General features: G+C 38.8%; 2 protein-coding genes across 2 annotated transcripts; both read left to right on the forward strand.

The window, feature by feature from the left end:
- The first annotated feature begins 14322 nt into the window (after positions 1-14322).
- On the forward strand, positions 14323-16549 carry LOC143341362 (uncharacterized). Its single transcript, XM_076764249.1, has 5 exons — positions 14323-14373; positions 14435-14500; positions 16172-16213; positions 16289-16360; positions 16424-16549. The coding sequence occupies exons 1-5, from the start codon at positions 14323-14325 to the stop codon at positions 16547-16549; spliced, it is 357 nt and encodes a 118-aa protein (XP_076620364.1).
- Positions 16550-16787: 238 nt separating this feature from the next.
- LOC143341363 (uncharacterized) lies at positions 16788-20674 on the forward strand. The gene is made up of 3 exons (XM_076764250.1): positions 16788-16798; positions 17264-17448; positions 20508-20674. Exons 1-3 carry the CDS (start codon positions 16788-16790, stop codon positions 20672-20674), a joined length of 363 nt encoding a protein of 120 aa, XP_076620365.1.
- Positions 20675-23887: the final 3213 nt, after the last annotated feature.

Here is a 23887-nt window from a genome sequence, read left to right on the forward strand (position 1 = left end):
TGAATCGGATTTCAGCCCAGGGATGATTCAGTTCCCTCGCGTTTCGTTCGAACTTTAATTAATTTGCCGATTGCTGGCCGCGTTTAGGCGCGGCTGTTTGCTCGGGGACCCGTCTTCTGGGGTGTTGCTTCGTGCCTAAGCGTTCGAATTGATTTTTCCAATCATTCCCGTGCGAATTCTCGACATTTAAAACCAGAAGAAAGTCCTCAACCCCTTAACGCTTAAATTTGTCGGGTTAACCAAGGAAGATCATCTTTCTTTATTGAATTTGTTTCTAGGCTATATAAAAATGCAGTTTTCGTTGTATCTAATGTATAATTTAAAGGAAAACTAATATTGCCATCCCTTGAAACGTTAGATTAAACAAATATCGTTTTGAAAGCTGTCAGACTCGGGCACGATCGTTAAGGAGTTAAATTCATATCGTCGTTACAGAATGAATTAACTCTAGATCATCTATTTAGAGCAAACTCTACAATGACGAGTCTGACTCGATGTTTTTATATTAGCGAAGTATTCGTGAAACAAATCTGTTCTTTCTTATGATCATTCTCTTACGAACTTTAAACAAAATTAAATAGTGTATATTTGAAAAATTATACGGAATTAACTTGGTAAGTCAAAGGTCACAACTTCTCGACACCGAGTCTCATACATGAAAATCACATTTTTATATCAGCGAGGTATTCGTGAAAGAAATCTGTTCTTTCTTACTTATAAAATTAAATAGCGTATATTTGATAAAATTATATGGGATTAAATGGTAAGTCGAGGGATTTAAGAACGCGAATAATTGCACAAAGTGTGCATCGAGCGATAAAAACCAACGTAAACGGTGTTCTTCTTTTTGTCCCCGTTCTCGAGCAATAAATTTGCATCATCGCCGCGGCACGCGTGCACGTAATTTTATTTGCGCTGTTGCGTAAAGTTGTACATTCTGTTTGCTCGCGCGTCGCTCGCGGATATTTATCGTTTCCTCGTTCCGAGACCGATTATACCTTTACGGTTCTCCAACGACGGATCCTTTTTATCTCCGGATTCGATTGGACCCGGGGATCCGCGTCTCGAGAACGAAGCCTGCCCCCTGTTTCCCTTAGAACCACGCTTTATCGTCCCCCCCCCCCCTCCCTCGTGTGTACACTTATTTCATGCTCGGTGGAACATCGGGACTTGGAAGGAAACCAGCTTTCTTATTCGATAAGAGGCAAAGAAAGTCTTCTGGAATCCCCATGGGCGAAACGGCTCCCCGCGGAATATAATTTAGATCAAGAATTACGTGAACACGCAATTCGGGGCTTTATATACTTTCGGGGAAAGTATATTTACTATTTTAGTCGCTTCGAATTTTCTATGCTAGAATTTCAGCACATTTTTTATTTATATTCTTAGGGTGCAACGAAGACCTAAAGTAAAAATAAGATCTCTCTACTACCCTATAAATAAATATTCAGGGAGCCTTTCAGGGAGTTTAGAAAGGGGTACCACGATTCATCGAGCATTTCCAGAGGAGAAATCTGCCTGGAATTTTCGAATTTTCTATGCTAGAATTTGAGCACATTTTTTATATTCTTAGGGTGCAACGAAGACCTAAAGTAACAGTAAGATCTCTCTACTATCCTATAAATAAATATTCGTGAGCCTTTCAGGGAGTTCAGAAAGGGGTACCACGATTCATCGAGCATTTCTAGAAGAGAGATCTGCCTGGAATTTTCGAATTTTCTATGCTGGAATTTGAGCACATTTTTTATATTCTTAGGGTGCAACGAAGACCTAAAGTAACAGTAAGATCTCTCTACTATCCTATAAATAAATTTTCGTGAGCCTTTCAGGGAGTTCAGAAAGGGGTACCACGATTCATCGAGCATTTCGAGGAGAAATCTGCCTGGAATTTTCGAATTTTCCATGCTGGAATTTGAGCACATTTTTTATATTCTTATGGTGCAACGAAGACCTAAAGTAACAGTAAGATCTCTCTACTATCTTATAAATAAATATTCGAAAACCTTTCAGGGAGTTCAGAAAGGTGTACCACGATTCATCGAGCATTTCTAGAGGAGAAATCTGCCTGGTTTTTTCGAATTTTCTATGCTAGAATTTCAGCACATTTTTTATTTATATTCTTAGGGTGCGACGAAAACCTAAAGTAACAATAAGATCCCTCCGCTACCCAATAAATAAATATTCGAAAGCCTTTCAGGGAGTTCAGAAAGGGGTACCACGATTCATCGAACATTTCTAGAAGAGAGATCTGTCTGGAATTTTCGAATTTTCTATGCTAGAATTTGAGCACATTTTTTACATTCTTAGGGTGCAACGAAGACCTAAAGTAGAAATAAAATCTCCCTACTACCCTATAAAAAAATTTTGGAAGCCTTTTGGGTAGTTCAGAAAGGGGTACCACGATTCATCGAGCATTTCCAGAGGAGAGATCTGCCTGGAATTTCCGAATTTTCTATGCTAGAATTTGAGCACATTTTTTATATTCTTAGGGTGCAACGAAGACCTAAAGTAACAGTAAGATCTCTCTACTATCCTATAAATAAATATTCGTGAGCCTTTCAGGGAGTTCAGAAAGGGGTACCATGATTCATCGAGCATTTCTAGAAGAGAGATCTGCCTGGAATTTTCGAATTTTCTATGCTAGAATTTGAGCACATTTTTTATATTCTTAGGGTGCAACGAAGACCTAAAGTAACAATAAGATCTCTCTACTATCCTATAAATAAATATTCGGAAGCCTTTCGGGGAGTTCAGAGAAGGGTACCACGATTCATCGAGCATTTCCAGAGGAGAGATCTGTCTGGAATTTTCGAATTTTCTATGCTAGAATTTGAGCACATTTTTTATTTATATTCTTAGGGTGCAACGAAGACCTAAAGTAAAAATAAGATCTCCCTACTACCCTATAAATAAATATTCGGAAGCCTTTCAGGGAGTTTAGAAAGGGGTACCACGATTCATCGAGCATTTCCAGAGGAGAGATCTGCTTGGAATTTCCGAATTTTCTATGCTAGAATTTGAGTACATTTTTTATATTCTTAGGGTGCAACGAAGACCTAAAGTAACAATAAGATCTCTCTACTACCCTATAAATAAATATTCGAAAACCTTTCAGGGAGTTCAGAAAGGGGTACCACGATTCATCGAGCATTTCCAGAGGAGAGATCTGCTTGGAATTTCCGAATTTTCTATGCTAGAATTTGAGTACATTTTTTATATTCTTAGGGTGCAACGAAGACCTAAAGTAAAAATAAAATCTCCCTACTACCCTATAAAAAAATTTTGGAAGCCTTTTGGGTAGTTCAGAAAGGGGTACCACGATTCATCGAGCATTTCCAGAGGAGAGATCTGCTTGGAATTTCCGAATTTTCTATGCTAAAATTTGAGTACATTTTTTATATTCTTAGGGTGTAACGAAGACCTAAAGTAACAGTAAGATCTCTCTACTATCCTATAAATAAATATTCGTGAGCCTTTCAGGGAGTTCAGAAAGGGGTACCACGATTCATCGAGCATTTCCAGAGGAGAGATCTGCCTGGAATTTTCGAATTTTCTATGCTAGAATTTGAGCACATTTTTTATATTCTTAGGGTGCAACGAAGACCTAAAGTAAAAATGAGATCTCTCTACTACCCTATAAATAAAAATTCCGAAGCCTTTTAGGCAGTTCAGAAAGGGGTACCACGATTCATCGAGCATTTCTAGAAGAGAGATCTGCTTGGAATTTTCGAATTTTCTATGCTAGAATTTGAGCACATTTTTTATTTACATTCTTAGGGTGCAACGAAGATCTAAACTAAAAATAAGATCCCTCCGCTACCCAATAAATAAATATTCGAAAACCTTTCAGGGAGTTCAGAAAGGGGTACCACGATTCATCGAGCATTTCTAGAGGAGAGATCTGCCTGGAATTTTCGAATTTTCCATGCTAGAATTTCAGCACATTTTTTATTTATATTCTTAGGGTGCGACGAAAACCTAAAGTAACAATAAGATCCCTCCGCTACCCAATAAATAAATATTCGAAAACCTTTCAGGGAGTTCAGAAAGGGGTACCACGATTCATCGAGCATTTCTAGAGGAGAGATCTACGTAGAATTTTCGAATTATTACAGTTTCCAGGTAACGAGCAGCAAATATTAGCCTCTTTTCTCTTTTCCCCGGGTCTCCTTTGCCGCGGGAATGTAAAATATTCCCTGTGTCGTCGACGGTGGGCCGCACCACGCGTCGCCGCGGCCCCGAAGTACAATACAGGAAGTGCTCCGGTACCGTGGCGCATCCCCGGGCTTACAAAAGGCGCGTGCAACCGGTGCAGTTGCTCGAGAGATGCCCCACCGGCGCGTTTCTCCCGCTAATGAATTCCTCTTTATGCCGGCGAGTAATTGGTACCTCGCATTATTCTCAATCAGCGAGACTGTCCCCGTCCCGCTCGCGAGGACCTGGAGGGGAGAATCGCGGGAATCAACGGTGGCCTGTGGGAGTGAAACGGGAGACGAAGGATCCACGGGAAACAAAGGCGACGAGGAACAGGGACACCGAGCAAAACGGGGGGGCCGAAGACCGCGGAAAAACGCGCGAGGGAGAAAATACGGGCTGACGAGCGAAGGAAAAGTATTGGGTCGACGCGTTACTTGCGGTTTTTCTTCTTTCTGAACGCCAGTCGCGACTTTCCATTATAGGGGGTGATACCGGGAAACTAAGACAACCCGCCATTGTCCGTTCTCCGCGACGATGCTTCGAACCAAAGGGTTGGAACTTTCCCTTCGCCGATCATAGATTGTCTACTCGTCGCGAATTCAAACGTCAAAAAATCGTAGGCTTTTGTATCCAATGTTGTGAACATTTTTGTTTGTGATGAGATTCTCAGACTGTTGCGTGCTGTAAAATTGTCTCGCGTCTATGTAAGAATCGTTTTGAATTTTTAATTTTGGGGTATATAAATTTATCGAAATTGTAAGAGATTTTATTTCCTTGGTAGATGATGATAATTTACAGTAATTTTCTACGAGAGAATGAATGAACGCTTATTTCCTTGTTATTATTTCTTTGTCACAAATAAATACACTACAAGTGTCGATAGTTCTGGTATTTTACCCATTTATTTATTCCAAAAATTGAGCAGTGAAAAATAGTGAATATAATACTAGAGCAACCCCTAAATGTAATCGAGCTTTATTGCTGGCGCGAAGGATTGATCGAACAACAATAAGGAATGGCACGAATTGGCCGGAAGTCGCGCGAGAGACAGGGCGGGAAGAAAGGGGATGAAAATTGAAAGAGAACGCGGAAAAACCGCAACGAAAAGTGCATCGGGCGAGGAGGCTTTGCTGATTTACGAGGAGCAGTTGCTAGGAGGGCATTAATATTCGTGACGGAATATTAAACCGCGAGCGTCAATGGGCAGAGCTTCAAAGGGATTTTCCGGCCGCGCGGGGACGGGGCGGGACGAGAGAGATGGATCGACGTTCCCGCAAGATTATGAGATTCTCGTTAAGTGTCACGTGTAAAGAGTTCCTTCGTACGCGACCCCCGCCGACGGGGACGACGTCGTTTATAAAATACCAGCGCATAAAGAGACGTGAGGATTTATCGAATGGTCCCGGGGTTTGTAGAAATTCGATTTAAAGTCGACCGGCTCGCGACGAGCCTCTGTTCAAGCCAGGGAATATTTGTATATTCTTTCTAACTTATCTTTCAAACTTCATTGCGAACAAAATTATTTCGCATGGTCTTTGCTCTCTTCGATTTATGAGAGTTTCCAGATACTTTGGTAAAACTAATACACTCAAAATCCTATATTGTGCTTTGACAAGACTTGTTCTAGAATATGGCAGCATAATTTGGTCTCCTTGTTAGAAAACATACATAGACAACATTGAGAGAGTTCAACACTTTCTTCGTTTTGTTGCTAGGTATAATCTTCAATCTTCAAACATTGCATAATAGAAGAAAAAATCACAGATATTATGTTTATAAGTAACGTTGTACGAGGACCTTAGATTGCAATTGAGTATTGCATCTTTTTTTCATATTTTTTATTGGACAGATCCATTCGTCTGTTCATTCTACGTAAAAAATTATTAAGGTATCATGGCAAAGAAATGATTAGTTCTACACTCTTCGATCGACTGCCCAATATCTCGTCGTCTAAGGCAAAATCATTCTTATGAATCCTACGTCCCTATACAGGGTGGGGCAGTAACTATTAGCACCTCAGATATCTTGGAAACTATAAATTTCACAGAAATATTTGCTAAAGTAAATTGTACAGTACGAAAGGTGCTATTGGGTGGCAATAATAGTTTTTTTGCAGGTGGAGGTACTTCGGACATTTCAAGGTCACATGCATTTTTTTAAATGAATCGGTATGTTTTTGCTTCCGTATCACGATAGAGGATCTTAAAACGAGTTCAACGACCTATTACACAAGGTCATTGAAGGTCATAGAAAGTAGAGAAAGGCGATAATACTTACGGTTTTGGTAGTAAATGAAACATGTTTATAGTAGGTGTTCGAAATGATGACCATCACTGTCAATGCACCGTTGGATTCTTTTTACGATTGATTGACTTGCAAGTCTTACAGCGTCAGAACTTATTGATGCACAGGCTGCAATAATTCGCTGTTGCATATCGAGAGATGTAGTTGGTACTTCTTTGTACACTTTCTCTTTCAGTGTTCCCCACAGAAAGAAATCTAAAGGCGTTATGTCTGGTGAATGAGCTGGCCACGATATTGGACCGCCGCGTCCAATCCAACGATTTCGAAATTTTTCATCGAGTTCCCTTCGCGCAATCGATGAATAATGTGCTGGGCATCCATCATGTTGATACCACATGGTTTGTCGTGTAAATAAAGGTAACTCTTCTAGAAAAAGACCCAATGTATCCTTAATAAAATTAGCATAGACGTTGCCATTCAAATTTCCATTGATAAAATAAGGTCCAATAATTTTATCACCTATGATACCGCACCATACATTCACAGACCATTGTTTTTGATGTTCAACCTGTCGCAGCCAATGTGGATTTTCCGCTGCCCATAAATGCATGTTATGCAAATTAACATTCCCGTGATTTGTGAATGTTGCTTCATCAGTAAATAAGACGGTATTAAAAAAAAGCTCATTGTTTTGAATCTGACGTATAGACCATCGACAAAATTCAACGCGATTCATGAAGTCGTTCCCATGCAATTCTTGGTGAAGACTAACGTGATACGGATGAAATTTGTGACGGTGCAAAATGCGAAGTACGCTCCTCCTACTAATGCCAGATTCGCGTTCAATTTGTCGCGAACTAATATGAGAATTTCTAGACACACTAGCGAGCACACCGATTACCATTTCTTCGTTAATTACTCGTTTCTGGCGTTCACTTTTACGAACACTTAAACTACCGGTTTGCCTAAGTTTATCATACACATTTTTAAATATTTGACGCGAAGGCTGAGACCGATGTGGATATCGTTCAGCATACAAGTTTTTCGCCCTTGCAGAATTTTGTTGACATTCGCCATAAATAAGAAGCATATCAACCTGCTCTTCAAACGGATACATCGTGCCGGATTGACCGATTTATCGATACTAATCTTATGATGTTTATCTTACTCTGCAAACTATTAAAGTGTCCTTCAAGCAGTGTTTATTCTCAGTGAAGTAAACGGTAAGCATTACGCATTCCTCTACTGTTGACAAAACGTATGTTTCATTTACTACCAAAACCGTAAGTATTATCGCCTTTCTCTACTTTCTATGACCTTCAATGACCTTGTGTAATAGGTCGTTGAACTCGTTTTAAGATCCTCTATCGTGATACGGAAGCAAAAACATACCGATTCATTTAAGAAAATGCATGTGACCTTCAAATGTCCGAAGTACCTCCACCTGCAAAAAAACTATTATCGCCACCCAATAGCGCCCTTCGTACTGTGCAATTTACTTTAGCAAACATTTCTGTGAAACTTATAGTTTCCAAGATATCTGAGGTGCTAATAGTTACTGCCCCACCCTGTATATAGAAGAGTTCTATACGAAAAAGTAAATACAATTGTTCGAATTAACGCTGATTCGACGCCCAGTAACGTTAAATGCTCCGGATCGCGGTAAGAATGAGGCCATCGTGGTCAACGAATGTTTACTCCTAACGAGATAAAAATAGAGCCTGTAACGTCGTTGGAAAGCAATCCCCGTCGCTCCTGTCGTTTACCTGATTAAATCACGGGGTCGGGGAGGAGAAAAAACTTTTCGCTAAATATCAATTTAACGCTGGATACCAATTCCAGCGCGAAACGTCAGGCGGCGGGGAGCAGCGCGCCGGCATGAATCGAGTAAGGACATTAATGAGATAAGGGTGGAGGGTGGTTCCCGTAATACTGAGGAGCATTTTTATAACGAGGATCACCGCCGCGAAATCATCCCGCGGGAATAGACGGAGGACAGAGCCGGGAGGGACCGGAGGAAGGAGCACCGCGACTCGACGTCTCCGTCGTCGTCCTGCGGCCGGGGGAGACTTAATTATCTAATTAATTAACCTCAATCAGAACGATGAGTAATTTCTCGGTTCGCTGGCGCCTTTGCCGGGCGACCGAGACTTTCTTGTCGCGCCGACTGCGCGGCCCCGAATCACGGATGAGTTCACGGCAAATCGATTATGTTCCCGATGCTATTGCCCGCCTCTGTTTAGGCGTACGACGCTCCAGGATCGACGATCCTCCGGCGTTATCCTGTTTTCGCTGCCCGACCGATTTGCTCCTGCACGGGACCACCGCCTTTATACTCGCCTATCGCGCGATAAACCGCTCGTGAAACGACCAGACGACGCGAGTTTGTTTTAACCGATCGGCTGGAAATTGCGTTCCGCAAAGGAGACGCGCCCAGAAACGTGGAGATTCCAAGGAGTTCTCCGGGCAAGGTGGAAAATTAGTCCCTCACGAGCTGCTTCGAGCCTGGCGGCGATGTACCGTGCACGGCTCGAGAGATGGCGAGTCGCATCTTTTGAAGTCGAGCCTATAGCGGTCGACAAAAATTGAGTGATATCGCGTAGCGTGCATTCTAGATATAATTTTCATTGCTCTATTAGATGCAGTTGTCTACTGTCTGCAGAAAAATACTAGGCTACATATGCTCTAAATCTAACAATTGAAAAGTTATTACGATTCGAAGTATGAAGCATTGTAACTTATACTATCTGTCAAGAATACTTCAGAATTAGTGATTAATACTATTCGTAGAATATATGAACATTAATGATTCGCTATAAGTAAACTCGAGATGTATAAATATCTATGTTGTCATTTCTGTCGTGTCTATCGTATACAAACGTTGAATTAGTAGAGTGAAATAGACGTTCGGAAGCATTAATTTTAGGAAAAGAAATGCAATAGACATATATGATATATACAATATGTTTCGACATATGTTTGTATAAAAAATATATTTTTAATGATCTCTAGCGATAAAACGAACTTCTACTCAGGTTTCGTTCTTTTACCTATTTTAGCATCCCCAGTCTAATTATTACGATTCAAAACATCATTCTAATTTATCCACGGGGGATCCAAGATGAACAAAACACCTCAATCTGCCCATATGCTTATTTACCTTCCTCCCGAACAACTCTATTAATTACCATCGACGATGCATGGTTCAACCGCGCGACAAACTAACCACCAATCAGCGCGAATCGTCGGTCGACACCGCCACCCCCGCATCACGAATCATTTATCCCTATCCGCCAACCCTCGCCCCTTCTAAATAATAACACCGCGCACCCCGACGGATCGGAAACTCTCGAATTCCAAGGCGACAAGGTCTTTCGCCGTAGCTCGAACCACCCTCCGGGAGACCCCGCCGCCCCCGCTTTACCAGTGTAACTGACGTTTTTGACGCGTCAAGTGGAAGCTGGCCGTTCGATATCTGCTACTGTTTTACATAAACAACAACGGGGACGGTTTTGTATCGGCACGAGGGTCCCCGGAAATCGCGGAAGGGTGACACGGGCGGAGATTCCTCTAAGTGATCTCGAGTGTTTTCGCAGAGGAGCCGCCCCGGTGTTTGCGCGCGGAATTCACCCCCCCCCCCCCCTACTGACGATCGTTCGCGACGCTTTTTAAGCTTGGTTTAACCCTGGCCCCGGGGCCCATTTCGTAGCAGGCCACCGTATTTAGTTAGTCAACCCCCGAAACCCGTTAGGCGCGATGGGAAACTACAAGTGGCGTCCAAAACCACCCCTTACCGCCCTGTCGACGCACGAGTCACGCAACCGCGGCCTTTCATGTGCTAATTCCTGTTTATTTAATCGAATGCTGACGCCGATCGGCACCGCGAAAGGGCGAACGATCGCCGGGGGATTAATTTCTAATATGCTTTATCGTCGCACGAACTATTTCGTGCTCCATTTTGCCAATGGGGATGCCCCTGAGCGCGGGGATGTTTTCGTAAGACGGACAGTCAAGTTCATTTGTTTGGAGACTCATTAAAGGATCTCTTTGTAATTATATTTTATATTTTTTAAAGTTGAACCTATACATATAATAAAGCAAATAAAATTGTCTTTCGTACTTCAGTTTTCGAGTTATAAATGATTAAAGACAATTTTCGAAACAATTTCGCTTATTTCATTTTGATCGTTACAATCCGTTATAAATGTTTTATGTGTATTATTTTTATATTTATTTAATTCCCTGTGTTTATACCAGTATCGTTGCAACCAATTGTGAAACGTATTAATTACGACGTTGTTTAGACTGTTTCATGAAACCGTGATTGTTGCACGAAACGATTGTGTAATTCAATTATTCGTATTTTACGGTCGGAAGTTTTTAACAAAATCGTTGGACCGTAAACAACGGTCTCGCGTGTTTCGACTCCAAATTTTGTTCGCGGAATTTTTGAAGCGCGGCTTTTGTTACCGCGTTTGGTCGCGGACGCGTTTGTTTCGTAGAAATTTTGAACATTTTTTCTGGGAATTCAGCTGGGGGAAACATTTATAGGGAACAAAACCGTACATTGCTCTTCAAACATCGTTTTATCTTTAAATCAATTATCTTTAATTCAATTTCATTGTGTTAAACGAAATTTATGGCACTTTGTATAGTACAATTTGCGATGTAAGGTCAGAATTGCCCTTTCTAGAAAAAACAATATATTTCAGTTTTGATACTATAGTTTTGCGGAAGTTCAGAAAGACACAATGTCTAGATCCAATCCTAATTATAATTTTCCTCCCAGGTTACTCTTAAGCAACGCTCAAGTAATATATAAAAATAATAATGACGTTGAATCGTTAAAAGTTTAATTTACTTTAAGGATGCTCCAAACCTCTATGTAGCAGAAATTGCATTAGATGTAGGTTTCATTATTACAAAAGCACTCCTAATTCCAGGGTAAGTAAGGGTAGTTGTTCAATTATAATAATTAGATTTAACTGTTCCTGAGCACCAGAATTCAGTTTCGTTGATCCGCCTTTCATTTACCCCCTCAGAAATTTAATTACGTTCGCGCGAGAAAATTTATCGGAGCCCCATGTAAGTTTATTAATCTTACTGTAACAATATGACTACTTACAATTATCGAACAAAAGAACGTTATCCGTATCTAACTTTATATCAATTCACATATTTAAACAATTATATATATATGAGTGACAGAATTTACCACTATGATACTGAAAAAATTAATTCTCAATTTAAGACGTTGAGAATTTGTGAATTTTAAGGTTACAAGAATAAGTACTGAAACAAATTTTAGCTTACAAAATGGTCTAAAATCAAAATTCTATTTTTACAAAATGTCATACTGTTTCGATCTGGCGGCGAACGTGTTAAAAGAAACAATTTTAATTTAACAATTCGAGCATATTCCCCCCGAGTGTTCGACCCACCCCAGGAGGGTGGAAAATCGAAAACAGATAACGACAAAACGATAGGAAACTATGCAATGGCGACCGAAACGGGAATTGATTCCACCGAAATCGTATATTCATAAATGTGTATCTTCAATTTCGGATCATATAATTTCGATTCTTCGTTCGCGCGATCGGAAATCGGAAATCGTAAATCAACCGTACATACTCGTTATTAAACACCGTATTTGAATAAGTTCTCGTTTCGTGACGCGCATTAACGCGGCCCGTATTTCGCGTGCTTCTTTTATCGAAAATCGCGCGTAACGCAGAAACCCGTGGCTGGCAAAGTGTTATTAACGCGCGATATATCGCGGCCGCTCTTCCGACGATAATTTCGACGCCGCGGTTCCAGATCGAACCTCGTAAAATTATAAAGCCCGGACCCCGCTAAAAGCGTGGACGCCGCGGGGCCAATTAGCATCTCCGTAAATCACCGGCGAATTACTTTACGAGCTGGACGCGATGAAATCGCTCTACGGACGTCTCGTCTCTCGTCGACTCGTTTAACGAAGGATAATAATGATTCACGATGCACGCGTCGTTCGGGATTCTTTCTCGATTTTTCTTTTTTTTTCAACTCGTCGCCTATCGCCGCCGCGTTATCGGGGACATTATCAGTTCGTAGTTATTGCAAAGATCGATCGATGACGCACAAAATTAAGTCCACCGGGCTCGTGTGCATTATTAATATCGCAGGATTTAGCAAAGAGAATTGTATTTGGTACGAATGCACAAACGCAACCCCTTGTGCACATAAATTAACAAAACAACAGCCCACGGATGATTGGATCGTGATTTCTAATGAGAATGCACACCTTACGTGAATTTTGCAATTTCAAGAAATTTCGAGCTTCGTGGGATTCAACGAGGGAAATTAAAATAATCGAATATATTTATTTTGGAAAGTTTGAAAAGATCGTTGTCACTCGGTTGTACTTTATAAAGCTAATTGAATCCGATTCTTGATAACGACGCGAAAATTATAAAAAAAAAAAAAAAGGAAAGAAAAATGAAAGGTAGCGTGACTCACCGGTGGTTCACGCTATCGCATAATATGAAGCCATTATGAACAGGTGAGTCACGCCATGTTGGACGCGTTACTTCATAGTGTCAAATAAATTTCATAATCTAATCTTTCGTTTTTAAGCTGCAACGGATGTGCACTTACACCAATTAACAATATTAAAATTTATTAAAGGTATATTCATAATTCCAACGTCAAGTTTAATCGCTGAAATAGTAGAATGTAAAGCAAAATGGGGGACGTAAATTTCAGGCTAGACATCTCGATGTTGCATTCTCGTAAATGCCTCGGAATATTTACGAAATTAAATGAGAGCTTATTTTTTAAACTATATTACTAACCTTCGATACACGAACACTGAAGAATATCGAGAAGATTCCTCTGTCGTCGATTTCGTTGAAGTTGATGGAATTCTTTTAACGTCATTGCACATGTCCGAGATCCGACGAGCAGAAAACTCGATTCCTCGTCAGTCAATTATTCAATTCCGGCCGAATTCGCGATGTTGCATCGTCGACCGACAGATTCTCGCCTCTCGTTTGCGCCCCGCGATTCGTGCATTTTTTAACGTCGACGTTTTCCTTCTCCTGTCTCGTCTTTCCTCGTCCCAGCGAAGATTAATGAATCGCTGTCGCGAAAATGTTCTGGCAAAGGCGGAGTTACTTTTCCAGGCTGAAGAGGTCCTATCCGTTCCTGAAACTCATTGACATTTACGATCGTCAGGTAAACCAACTAATAACAATTCCAAACTCCAAAAAGCGTAAACCGTAATATTCCATCGATCTCCTTCGTTTTGCAGTCGTTCATACGAGCGTACATGTTGGACAACGTCTACAATTGCGTGTTGTTGTACATTCTTTTCTACGTGGCTCTGTGGTTCGCCACCGTCGTGAGTATTTCGATAACAGTTATGCGAGTTTTTCCCTCAAGCTTCGAACGAACAATAGCTACCCACAGTTTTGTATCCAAAACAATAGGGTCAGTTGTTCTAATATAGAATATGTTCCTTATTTGGACCACTGCAATATTAAAGAATCGTGATTTTTACATCTATTGACAATGAATGCAATTGAAAATATTTTTGATCTTGGACTTAATATTATACACAATAAGGCAAGTGCATCAGCTTTGTGTTAACTCAATTCTATTCCATATTACGAGTACTATGAGCCCAATATGGAAAATGGGGACCTCATTAAAAAGAATAAACATTTCTGAAACCGTTATTATATTTCTAATTTGGCAGTTACCAGTCAAAAGAGTTTTTATAAAAGTTCTGCAAGTGAAACACGTGTATAAAAAAGAGTATTCCATATTAGGGCGACTGACCCTACGATCGACGCGAAGGGGTTAAGTTTAATCGATGATCGCGGATTGCAGATACTTAGAAAAATGGACAAGTCCAACGAACAGATGCTGAAGGTTGTGGAAGAGTACAGAACGGTCGGTTTGTCATAGCAATTTCTCGTTCGATCGGTTATGTACAGATTGGTGATTGTTGCAGAGAATCGAGGACGTCGCGGCGCTGAAGGACAAGAAGGAAGAGTACGAGACGGTGGTCGTCAGAGTGGTCAGTGTCCAATTAAAATTCTATAATAATAAAAATCTATCCAAGTTGAAAAACGCGTTCCTGAAGTTAATAGAAATTAAGCTATACAGGGTGTTCGGCCACCCCTGGGAAAAATTTTAATGGAGGATTCTGGAGGCCGAAATAAGACGAAAATCAAAAATACCAATTTGTTGATGGAGGCTTCGTTAAAAAGTTATTAACAATTAAATTCAAAAATTTCAAATCGTTCTGGAAAAATTATTTTTGGTTGCAGGGGTCAATTATAAGCATTCTTGGTGAATAGACATACCCTCGAAATCCTGCGCATTTTCGAGAAAAAAATTCAAGTAGATACTGAAATTTTTAGACGAAATTAAAAAATTTCAAATCATACTAAAAAAATTATATTTAGTTACAGGGGTCAATTACAATCATTTTTGGTCATTATACATACCCTCGAAATCCTACTCAGTTTCGAAATAAAAATTCATTACTGAAAATATAATATGAGGCCAGAAATGGTTCCTCGAAATTTCATTCATATCTTTAAAATGTCATAACTTCTGAACGGATTGGACGATTTTAATGTTTAAAGAAGTAAACTACGCGTATTTTAGTGAAGAATATGTAGAAATTGTAAAAATATTCGGAAAGTTGGTCCCTGACCCCGCAAAATGAGAAAAACCCCATAAAAATGATCCAATTTTCAAATAATCATAACTCCTATAATAGTGAATATATTTCAATGAAACTTTTTTCTGAGGTAGAGCTCATAGGTACATACAAAAAGGTATTAGACAACTTTTCTGTAGGGCGTCAAATGAAATTATTAAAAATGAAAAAGGAATTTTTAAGAAAAATCGATAGGTGCCTAAATTTTTCAACGAAAAAAGAGAATTTCAAATCGTTCTAAAAAAATTATTTTCGGTTGCTGAGGTCAATTACAATAATTTTTGGTCATTATACATACCCCCAAAATCCTACTCAGTTTTGAGAAAAAAATTCCTTACCGAAAATATAATTTTTGGCCAGAAATGTTTGACCAAAATTTCATGCGAATCTTTAAAACGTCATAACTCCTGAACGGATTGGACGATTTTAATGTTCAAAAAAGCAAACTACGCGTATTTTTGTGGAGAATATGTTCAAATCGCAAAAATATTCGAAAAGTTGGTCCTTGTCCCCGCAAAATGAGAAAAACCCCATAAAAATGGTCCAATTTTCAAACAGACATAACTCCTACAATAGTGGATATATTTCAATGAAGCTTTTTTCTGAAGTAGAGCTCATGGGTACCTATAAAAAAGTATTAGACAACTTTTCTGTAGGGAGTCAAACAAAATTACTAAAAATGAAAAACGAAATTCTAAGAAAAATCGACAGGGTGCCCAAATTTTTCGACGAAAATGAAAAATTTCAAATCGTTCCGAAAAAATTATTTCTAGATTCTAGGGTCAAATACAACCATTTTTGGTGAATACACATACCTCCGAAATCCTACCCATTTCCTAGAAAAAAATTCAGTACTGGTGAAACTTTAAACGTTAATAACTTTTTAACGAAGCCTCAATCAACAAATTGGCATTCTTGATTTTCATCTTATTTTGGCCTCTAGAATCCATTCCCCATTAAAATTTTTCCCAGGGGTGACCGAACACCCTGTATATCGTAACAGTGACGAAAATCTTGCAGAAGGAGGGTCAGAAGGTGACGTCCGAGCAGCTCGAGAACGAAGTAACTTGACATTCACCGAAAAGTTTCACTTACTTCCCCCGTACGATGTAAAAAAGAGAAATTTGAATTGTTCAGATGCGGAGATTGAGCACGGAATTGATCGTCGCGGCGGATAAGCTGGAGGAGCTGGAGAGGATCGTCGAAAAAGTAACGAACGATTGTTCCCCGTCTACGGTCACCGATTATTATTAAATCGTAGTTGATTTTCAGTACAAGTCGTCCGGTAGTTCGTTCGAGTGTCCCGCGGGCGACGTCGCTGACCGGAAACCCGAACTCGCGACGGACGTCGAAGGAAGGACGGCCACACTCGAGGACCTCAAGGTGGGTTTCCATTAAACGGGACCAGAGAAACGCCGGAGCTTTTCCCCGACGCGACGCGCTGTAATTGTCACGTGAATTGCTCGAGCGGTTTACCTCTTACTACTCCTGTAACAATTCGGACGGAGCGCCGCGGCCGCAAAACCGAGCAGACGCAAACAGGGACAGATTGGCGGGGAATTCTATTAGAATCCGCGACTAGGAGACGCGACATGTAAAGTTACTTCGGTGTCTGTTAACGAAATTGAGCAAAACCATGGGACACGGGTTAGTTAAGACGCATTCAATGGAAACGGGCTTGATTACTGCCAGATACACCGACCAAGGAACAATATTATTAGCGGGATTAGCTGGTATTATGGTCGGGATTATCCGTCCTCTAATCGCGTAATGTTCGCGTCAATTTCCATCGAGAAATCCGGTAATGTGTAATTGGGTATAATTGGGAGTCCATGTTTGGAAATCTGGTGCTTGGTTTTGAAAATCAGCACTGGAGAAGTTGGTTCCGTATGGAACTAAGGAGGCCAGACGGTCAGAAAATTGATTTTTTTCGAAAGTAATATTATTGAGAAATTAAATGCTAAAGTTTCATGACGTTGTGGTGAAAAATAAGGATTTGAGAGATGAATTTTAATAATAATTTTTTTTTTAATAAGCCCTTAGAAAAAGGTTAAATCTGACTGCCTGGTCTCCTTAACGAGGGTTTCCTAGATGCAAATTTTATTATTAAAGATTTTGGAACCGTCCTTCCCGCCGCCTCTACCTCCGCCCAGAAAATATGGAATCTTTGTCGCTCGACCTCCTGGGCAACGTCGTCCGTCTCCCGCGGTTGCAACAGCTGCAACTCCGCCACCAAAACTCGGATTCAAGCAATAACGCGTCGGTGGAGGCTTCCTCGGAATCCATGGTTCCTCGACGTGAGTATTTCTCGAGTTACAGCGCTCTTCAACCCTCTGCACTCTGTGAACATTTTTCAATACACGTGATTAGCAATTTCGAAGTAGCTTTTGAAAACTCAAAGTGCTCCCTTTCCATTTAATTCATTGTCATTGTTAGTTTAATGTATGTTATAATTAGACTGTGTTCGTGGGAAATTTAAATTCTCAGAAAACTACAGAATGCACTTAATATGCAAATTTACTATAATCGAAATTTCACTCAAAAAGACTCGAGAAATTCAGATGTTTTCCCGAAAATCTTATTCTCGTTTTGTAGGAAGAGCTATGCAAGCTTTAATCGTGTTTCAAAAAATTACAGAATGCACTTAATATGCAAATTTACTATAATCGAAATTTCACTCAAAAGGACTCGAGAAATTCAGATGTTTTCCCAAAAATCTTATTCTCGTTTTGTAGGAAGAGCTATGCAAGCTTTAATCGTGTTTCAAAAAATTACAGAATGCACTTAATATGCAAATTTACTATAATTGAAATTTCACTCAAAAAGCCTCGAGAAATTCAGATGTTTTCCCAAAAATCTTATTCTCGTTTTGTAGAAAGAGCTATGCAAGCTTTAATCGTGTTTCAAAAAATTACAGAATGCACTTAATATGCAAATTTACTATAATCGAAATTTCACTCAAAAAGCCTCGAGAAATTCAGATGTTTTCTCAAAAATCTTATTCTCGTTTTGTAGAAAGAGCTATGCAAGCTTTAATCGTGTTTCAAAAAATTACAGAATGCACTTAATATGCAAATTTACTATAATCGAAATTTCACTCAAAAGGACTCGAGAAATTCAGATGTTTTCCCAAAAATCTAATTCTCGTTTTGTAGGAAGAGCTATGCAAGCTTTAATCGTGTTTCAAAAAATTACAGAATGCACTTAATATGCAAATTTACTATAATCGAAATTTCACTCAAAAGGACTCGAGAAATTCAGATGTTTTCCCAAAAATCTTATTCTCATTTTGTAGAAAGAGTTATGCAAGCTTTAATCGTGTTTCAAAAAACTACAGAATGCACTTAATATGCAAATTTACTATAATCGAAATTTCACTCAAAAGGACTCGAAAAATTCAGATGTTTTCCCGAAAATCTTATTCTCGTTTTGTAGGAAAAACTATGCAAGTTTTAATCGTGTTTCAAAAAATTACAGAATGCACTTAATATGCAAATTTACTATAATCGAAATTTCACTCAAAAAGACTCGAGAAATTCAGATGTTTTCCCGAAAATCTTATTCTCGTTTTGTAGAAAGAGCTATGCAGGCTTTAATCGTGTTTCAAAAAATTACAGAATGCACTTAATATGCAAATTTACTATAATCGAAATTTCACTCAAAAAGACTCGAGAAATTCAGATGTTTTCCCAAAAATCTTATTCTCGTTTTGTAGGAAGAGCTATGCAAGCTTTAATCGTGTTTCAAAAAACTACAGAATGCACTTAATATGCAAATTTACTATAATCGAAATTTCACTCAAAAAGCCTCGAGAAATTCAGATGTTTTCCCAAAAATCTTATTCTCGTTTTGTAGGAAGAGCTATGCAAGCTTTAATCGTGTTTCAAAAAATTACAGAATGCACTTAATATGCAAATTTACTATAATTGAAATTTCACTCAAAAAGCCTCGAGAAATTCAGATGTTTTCCCAAAAAATTTATTCTCGTTTTGTAGAAAGAGCTATGCAAGCTTTAATCGTGTTTCAAAAAATTACAGAATGCACTTAATATGCAAATTTACTATAATCGAAATTTCACTCAAAAAGCCTCGAGAAATTCAGCTGTTTTCCCAAAAATCTTATTCTCGTTTTGTAGAAAGAGCTATGCAAGCTTTAATCGAGTTTTAAAAAACTACAGAATGCACTTAATATGCAAATTTACTATAATCGAAATTTCACTCAAAAGGACTCGAGAAATTCAGATGTTTTCCCAAAAATCTTATTCTCGTTTTGTAGAAAGAGCTATGCAAGCTTTAATCGTGTTTCAAAAAATTACAGAATGCACTTAATATGCAAATTTACTATAATCGAAATTTCACTCAAAAGGACTCGAGAAATTCAGATGTTTTCCCGAAAATCTTATTCTCGTTTTGTAGAAAGAGCTATGCAGGCTTTAATCGTGTTTCAAAAAATTGCAGAATGCACTTAATATGCAAAAATATAAGAAACAAGTAAGAAATGAATTATTATACTCAGGGGTTGAAACAACCCTTTACGAAGCTCCCATTTCACTAATCCTATCAATAAATGTATGAATTTGTATAAAGATTCGCAGTCTAGCTCTAATAAAATTTTGATCCACGACGATTTAGAGGCTCCAGAATGCAAAGGTTGAAAGAACACCATAACAGGTGTTTAAATGACGTGAAATGAGAAATTGAGTGAAATCGAATATATCTATCGTCAGTTCGGGGTTTATCACGGAATGAATAATCGCAGTATGCGTGTTGTCCTAATTATTTACCGCCATATCATCGCCTATGCATTCCTAGTATTTACTTTGTTAGCAGTTACTTTCACCGGTTTGAGGTATCGTCGATTCGAACGTCGATCGGTAGAAAGTTTACACGATATTACACGCCAGAGTACGTATATTATTCGCGGGGCAGTCTATTTCCATCTGTTCATGTCGTACAAGACAATCGAGAGCACGTTTACACGCGTACTCGTAATTAATGTGTTTCCTAATCCGCATCCACGTTAATTTTAACACCGATCCTAGATTTATAATATATGGAGTCTCTTTACGCCGAGTTATTAAACTCTAATTTATATTCCACCATGTTCCTACATAACTTTCCTATTCAATCAATATTCTAAACAAAGTTTCCAAGTTTATGCATCTACTTAATCGGTGTTTCTCGATGGAGGAAAGTTTCATCTCCCATGGTATATTAATTTACTATTTATTTAATATATTCAAGAACCGTCCAAGAATTTGTGTATCAGTCCTTCGTTAAATTTTTAATTGCGTTTATTTCGTTTCGAAAGATTTTGGAAGAAATTATTTGAATGCATTTCCGTTTTGTGATTTAAGGTGGAAACAGAGTTGTCTGCAGCGGCGATTATCAGGACAAGAGGAGAAGACGCGGAAAATTTTCCAATGGCGCGATCACCAGGAAGCTGTTCAAGGAATCGCTGAGGAACGTCACGCCGTTTACCAAATCCCTGTTGGACCTGGCGACGATTTTCTCAAAGGAATAACTTTAAACAACAGACTTTTACATGCACAACTCCTAATAAATTTCGTAGCAGCAGCGAAACACGTGTTATTCTTTTCTTAATTAACCTCTTTAGTTAATTAACCACGCACGCGAGTTGAGAAACAATCAGCCTATTCTACAATGTTTCAGGTGTTTACTTAATAGAAATCTGGAACAATCTCTCGTACACTTTACGCGAATTTTTAAGCATTTCAGGCGATTCGAAAGGTTAATTTATCAATTTCAATTCAAAGGAATCTCGTGATTTCAGAGCGAGCAAAAATTATAATTAGAGGAGCTTGAATCTTCTTTTCGAAGCCAAATGATATCCAATTGTTAGACGCAACTCGCGGAAGTCGTTGTTACAATGCTCGTTACAAACGCGCCGATTAATTTGCAAGTACACGGACGAGGGAACAGAGTATAGAAACACGAAATGGGGCCATATGTCAGACGCGCTAATTAATGACACCGACATCGTCACGTGCATGCAAATGCACTTTCCCAGAGATCCCGAAGCGCTTCTCGTTATCGCGCCTTTTTCGCAATGTAACGATACGCGTAACGCTTGTTTACTATGCTCGACGCTGCTGATTAAAGCAGACGTCGCTCCTGCGAACCAAACGACGCAATGACGTTCATTGCGTTTCCGTATTCTCGATAGAAACAAGCGTTTACGTAGCACCGTAAATACTAACAAACATTCCTCTGGAACACTCAGAAATGTATTTTTAACGATTATTAACCCTTTGTCAAGGGTTAAATTATTACAATCTCCCCTTTCTGGATCCTCTTTAGACACTAAAATTAATATTGGATCAATCTGTCGCCTCGAGATTAATTATTAAATAATTATTTCGTGTTACCTGTGTTTCATTTGGGTGCATTCGTTTGCTCGCGTTTAGCGAGCATAGAGCTTGCCTTATGAGGTCGAAGAGTTCCCCCACTCGCGGTGAAAATGTCACCCGGGACGAGCGATAAACAGAGAAAACAAAAGTGGAAACGGAGGAAAGTGGTTTTGGTCGCGAACGGTGAAAAGGCTTTCTCCGTCCAAAGCCCCGTAATCACCGTAATTGCTGGACGCGAATTTTCGCGGTTTACACGTCACAGGGTTCACCAACGTAATAAACGTAACGATATTGCAATATCGCGGAACGAGAAGCCAATTCTGCGTCCCCGCGCGCAAAAGTGAGAGTCTCTCAAGGCGAACGAGTAATTGCACCCGATTAACCGTACATAAAAGAATTTATTAACGTTAAGCGCGACTCAGGTCTGATCCGGACGCGCTCATATCACTGTCCTTGAGGAAACTGGCCGCCACGAAATGATTCTCTTTGTTCCGCGCACGTACGCCACGCTAAATCACGACTTTGTTCTGAAAACGGGGAAAATTTTGACGGTTAGAGAATTCTGGTATTTTTTATTTTAAATATGCTATCCAAGTATCATCTTGGAGAAAGAATTTCAAACTTGAAAATTTTGAGATCGATTTGTTGTAACTGTTAACTTCAGTATGGCGGAGGAAAGAAACTGCAAGGTTGCGCATAAAAACTGGAACGTGGCCTCGAGGAATTGAAAAAAAGTATAAACGATCTTGCATAACTATTATGGAAGGATATTAATTCTGTTTACTTCGTCCAACTGAATACAAAAGTGAAACGTCGTGGAAGCTACGCTTTTTAATTCGCGCTCGAAGGCTAGATCGAAAAATATATTTTAGGGTACTTTTTATGAGCTCTTTCTGTCAGTGGGAATTATAAACTTCGTTCGATATTTAAATCATATATTTTTGCGATTGATTATACTGATCTGGATCGAAGTTTAACAAACTGCACTCCTTTTTGGTGTAATTATTTACGAGTTTCAATTTGTTGCGCGATAGTTGAGTAACACTTGTCGATTTTTCTTAAAAATTTGTTTTTCATTTTTAGTAATTTTGTTTGATGCGCTACAGAAAAGTTGTCTAATACTTTTTTGTAGGTACCCATGAGCTCTACTTCGGGAAAAAGTTTCATTGAAATCTAGTTACTATTGCAGGAGTTATGGCTGTTTGAAAATTGGACCATTTTTATAGGGTTTTTCTAACTTTACGAGCTTAAAGAACAACTTTTCGAATATTTTTGCAATTTCTACATATTCTTCACTAAAATACGCGTCGTTTGCTTTTTTGAACACTAAAATTGTCCAACCCGTTCAGAAGTTATGACGCTTTAAAGATTCGCAAGAAAATTCGGGCAGACATTTCTTTCCAGAAATTATATTTTCAGTAAGGAATTTTTTTCTCGAAACTGAGTAGGATTTTGGGGGTATGTATAATGACCAAAAATGATTGTAATTGACCCCTGTAACTTAATATAATTTTTTTAGTATGATTTGAAATTTTTTAATTTCGTCTAAAAATTTCAGTATCTACTTGAATTTTTTTCTGGAAAGTGGGTAGGATTTCGGGGGTATATATAATGACCAAAAATAATTGTAATTGACCCCCACAATTGAAAATAATTTTTTTAGAACGATTTGAAAAATTTTTTTTTCGTCGAAAAATTTAGGCACCCCTTGTCGATTTTTCTTAAAAATTCGTTTTTGATTTTTAGTAATTTTGTTTGACGTGCTACAGAAAAGTTGTCTAATACTTTTTTGTAGGTACCCATAAGCTCTACTTCGGGAAAAAGTTTCATTGAAATATATTCACTATTGTAGGAGTTATGGCTGTTTGAAAATTGGACCATTTTTATAGGGTTTTTCTAATTTTACGAGGTTAAAGAACAACTTTTCGAATATTTTTGCAATTTCTACATATTGTCCATCAAAATACGCGTTGTTTGCTTTTTTAAACATTAAAATCGTCCAATCCGCTCAGAAGTTATGATATTTTAAAGATATGAATGAAATTTCGAGGAACCATTTCTGGCCTCACATTATATTTTCAGTAATGAATTTTTTTCTCGAAACTGAGTAGGATTTCAGGGGTATGTCTGTTCACGAAAAATGATTGTAATTGACCCCCGCAATTGAAAATAATTTTTCCAGAACGATGTGAAATTTTTGAATTTAATTATTAACTTTTTAACGAAGCCTCCATCAACAAATTGGTATTCTTGATTTTCGTCTTATTTTGGCCTCCAGAATCCTCTATTTAAACTTTTCCCAGGCGTGGCCGAACACCCTGTATATTTCTGTGATTATATGTGGATCGAAGTTTAACAAACTGCAC

This window comes from Colletes latitarsis, chromosome 4, assembly GCF_051014445.1.
Source record: "Colletes latitarsis isolate SP2378_abdomen chromosome 4, iyColLati1, whole genome shotgun sequence".
In the NCBI taxonomy this organism is placed as follows: domain Eukaryota; kingdom Metazoa; phylum Arthropoda; class Insecta; order Hymenoptera; family Colletidae; genus Colletes; species Colletes latitarsis.

Excerpts from the sequence above, each read along its gene's own strand:
- LOC143341363 (XM_076764250.1), top strand. Across the intron at positions 17,449-20,507 it reads GGAATCCATGGTTCCTCGAC|GTGGAAACAGAGTTGTCTGC; the intron begins GTGAGTATTTCT and ends TTGTGATTTAAG.
- LOC143341362 (XM_076764249.1), top strand. The coding sequence starts at position 14,323 with ATGGACAAGTCCAACGAACAGATGCTGAAGGTTGTGGAAGAGTACAGA. Across the intron at positions 14,374-14,434 it reads TTGTGGAAGAGTACAGAACG|AGAATCGAGGACGTCGCGGC; the intron begins GTCGGTTTGTCA and ends TGATTGTTGCAG. Across the intron at positions 16,214-16,288 it reads CCGAGCAGCTCGAGAACGAA|ATGCGGAGATTGAGCACGGA; the intron begins GTAACTTGACAT and ends TGAATTGTTCAG.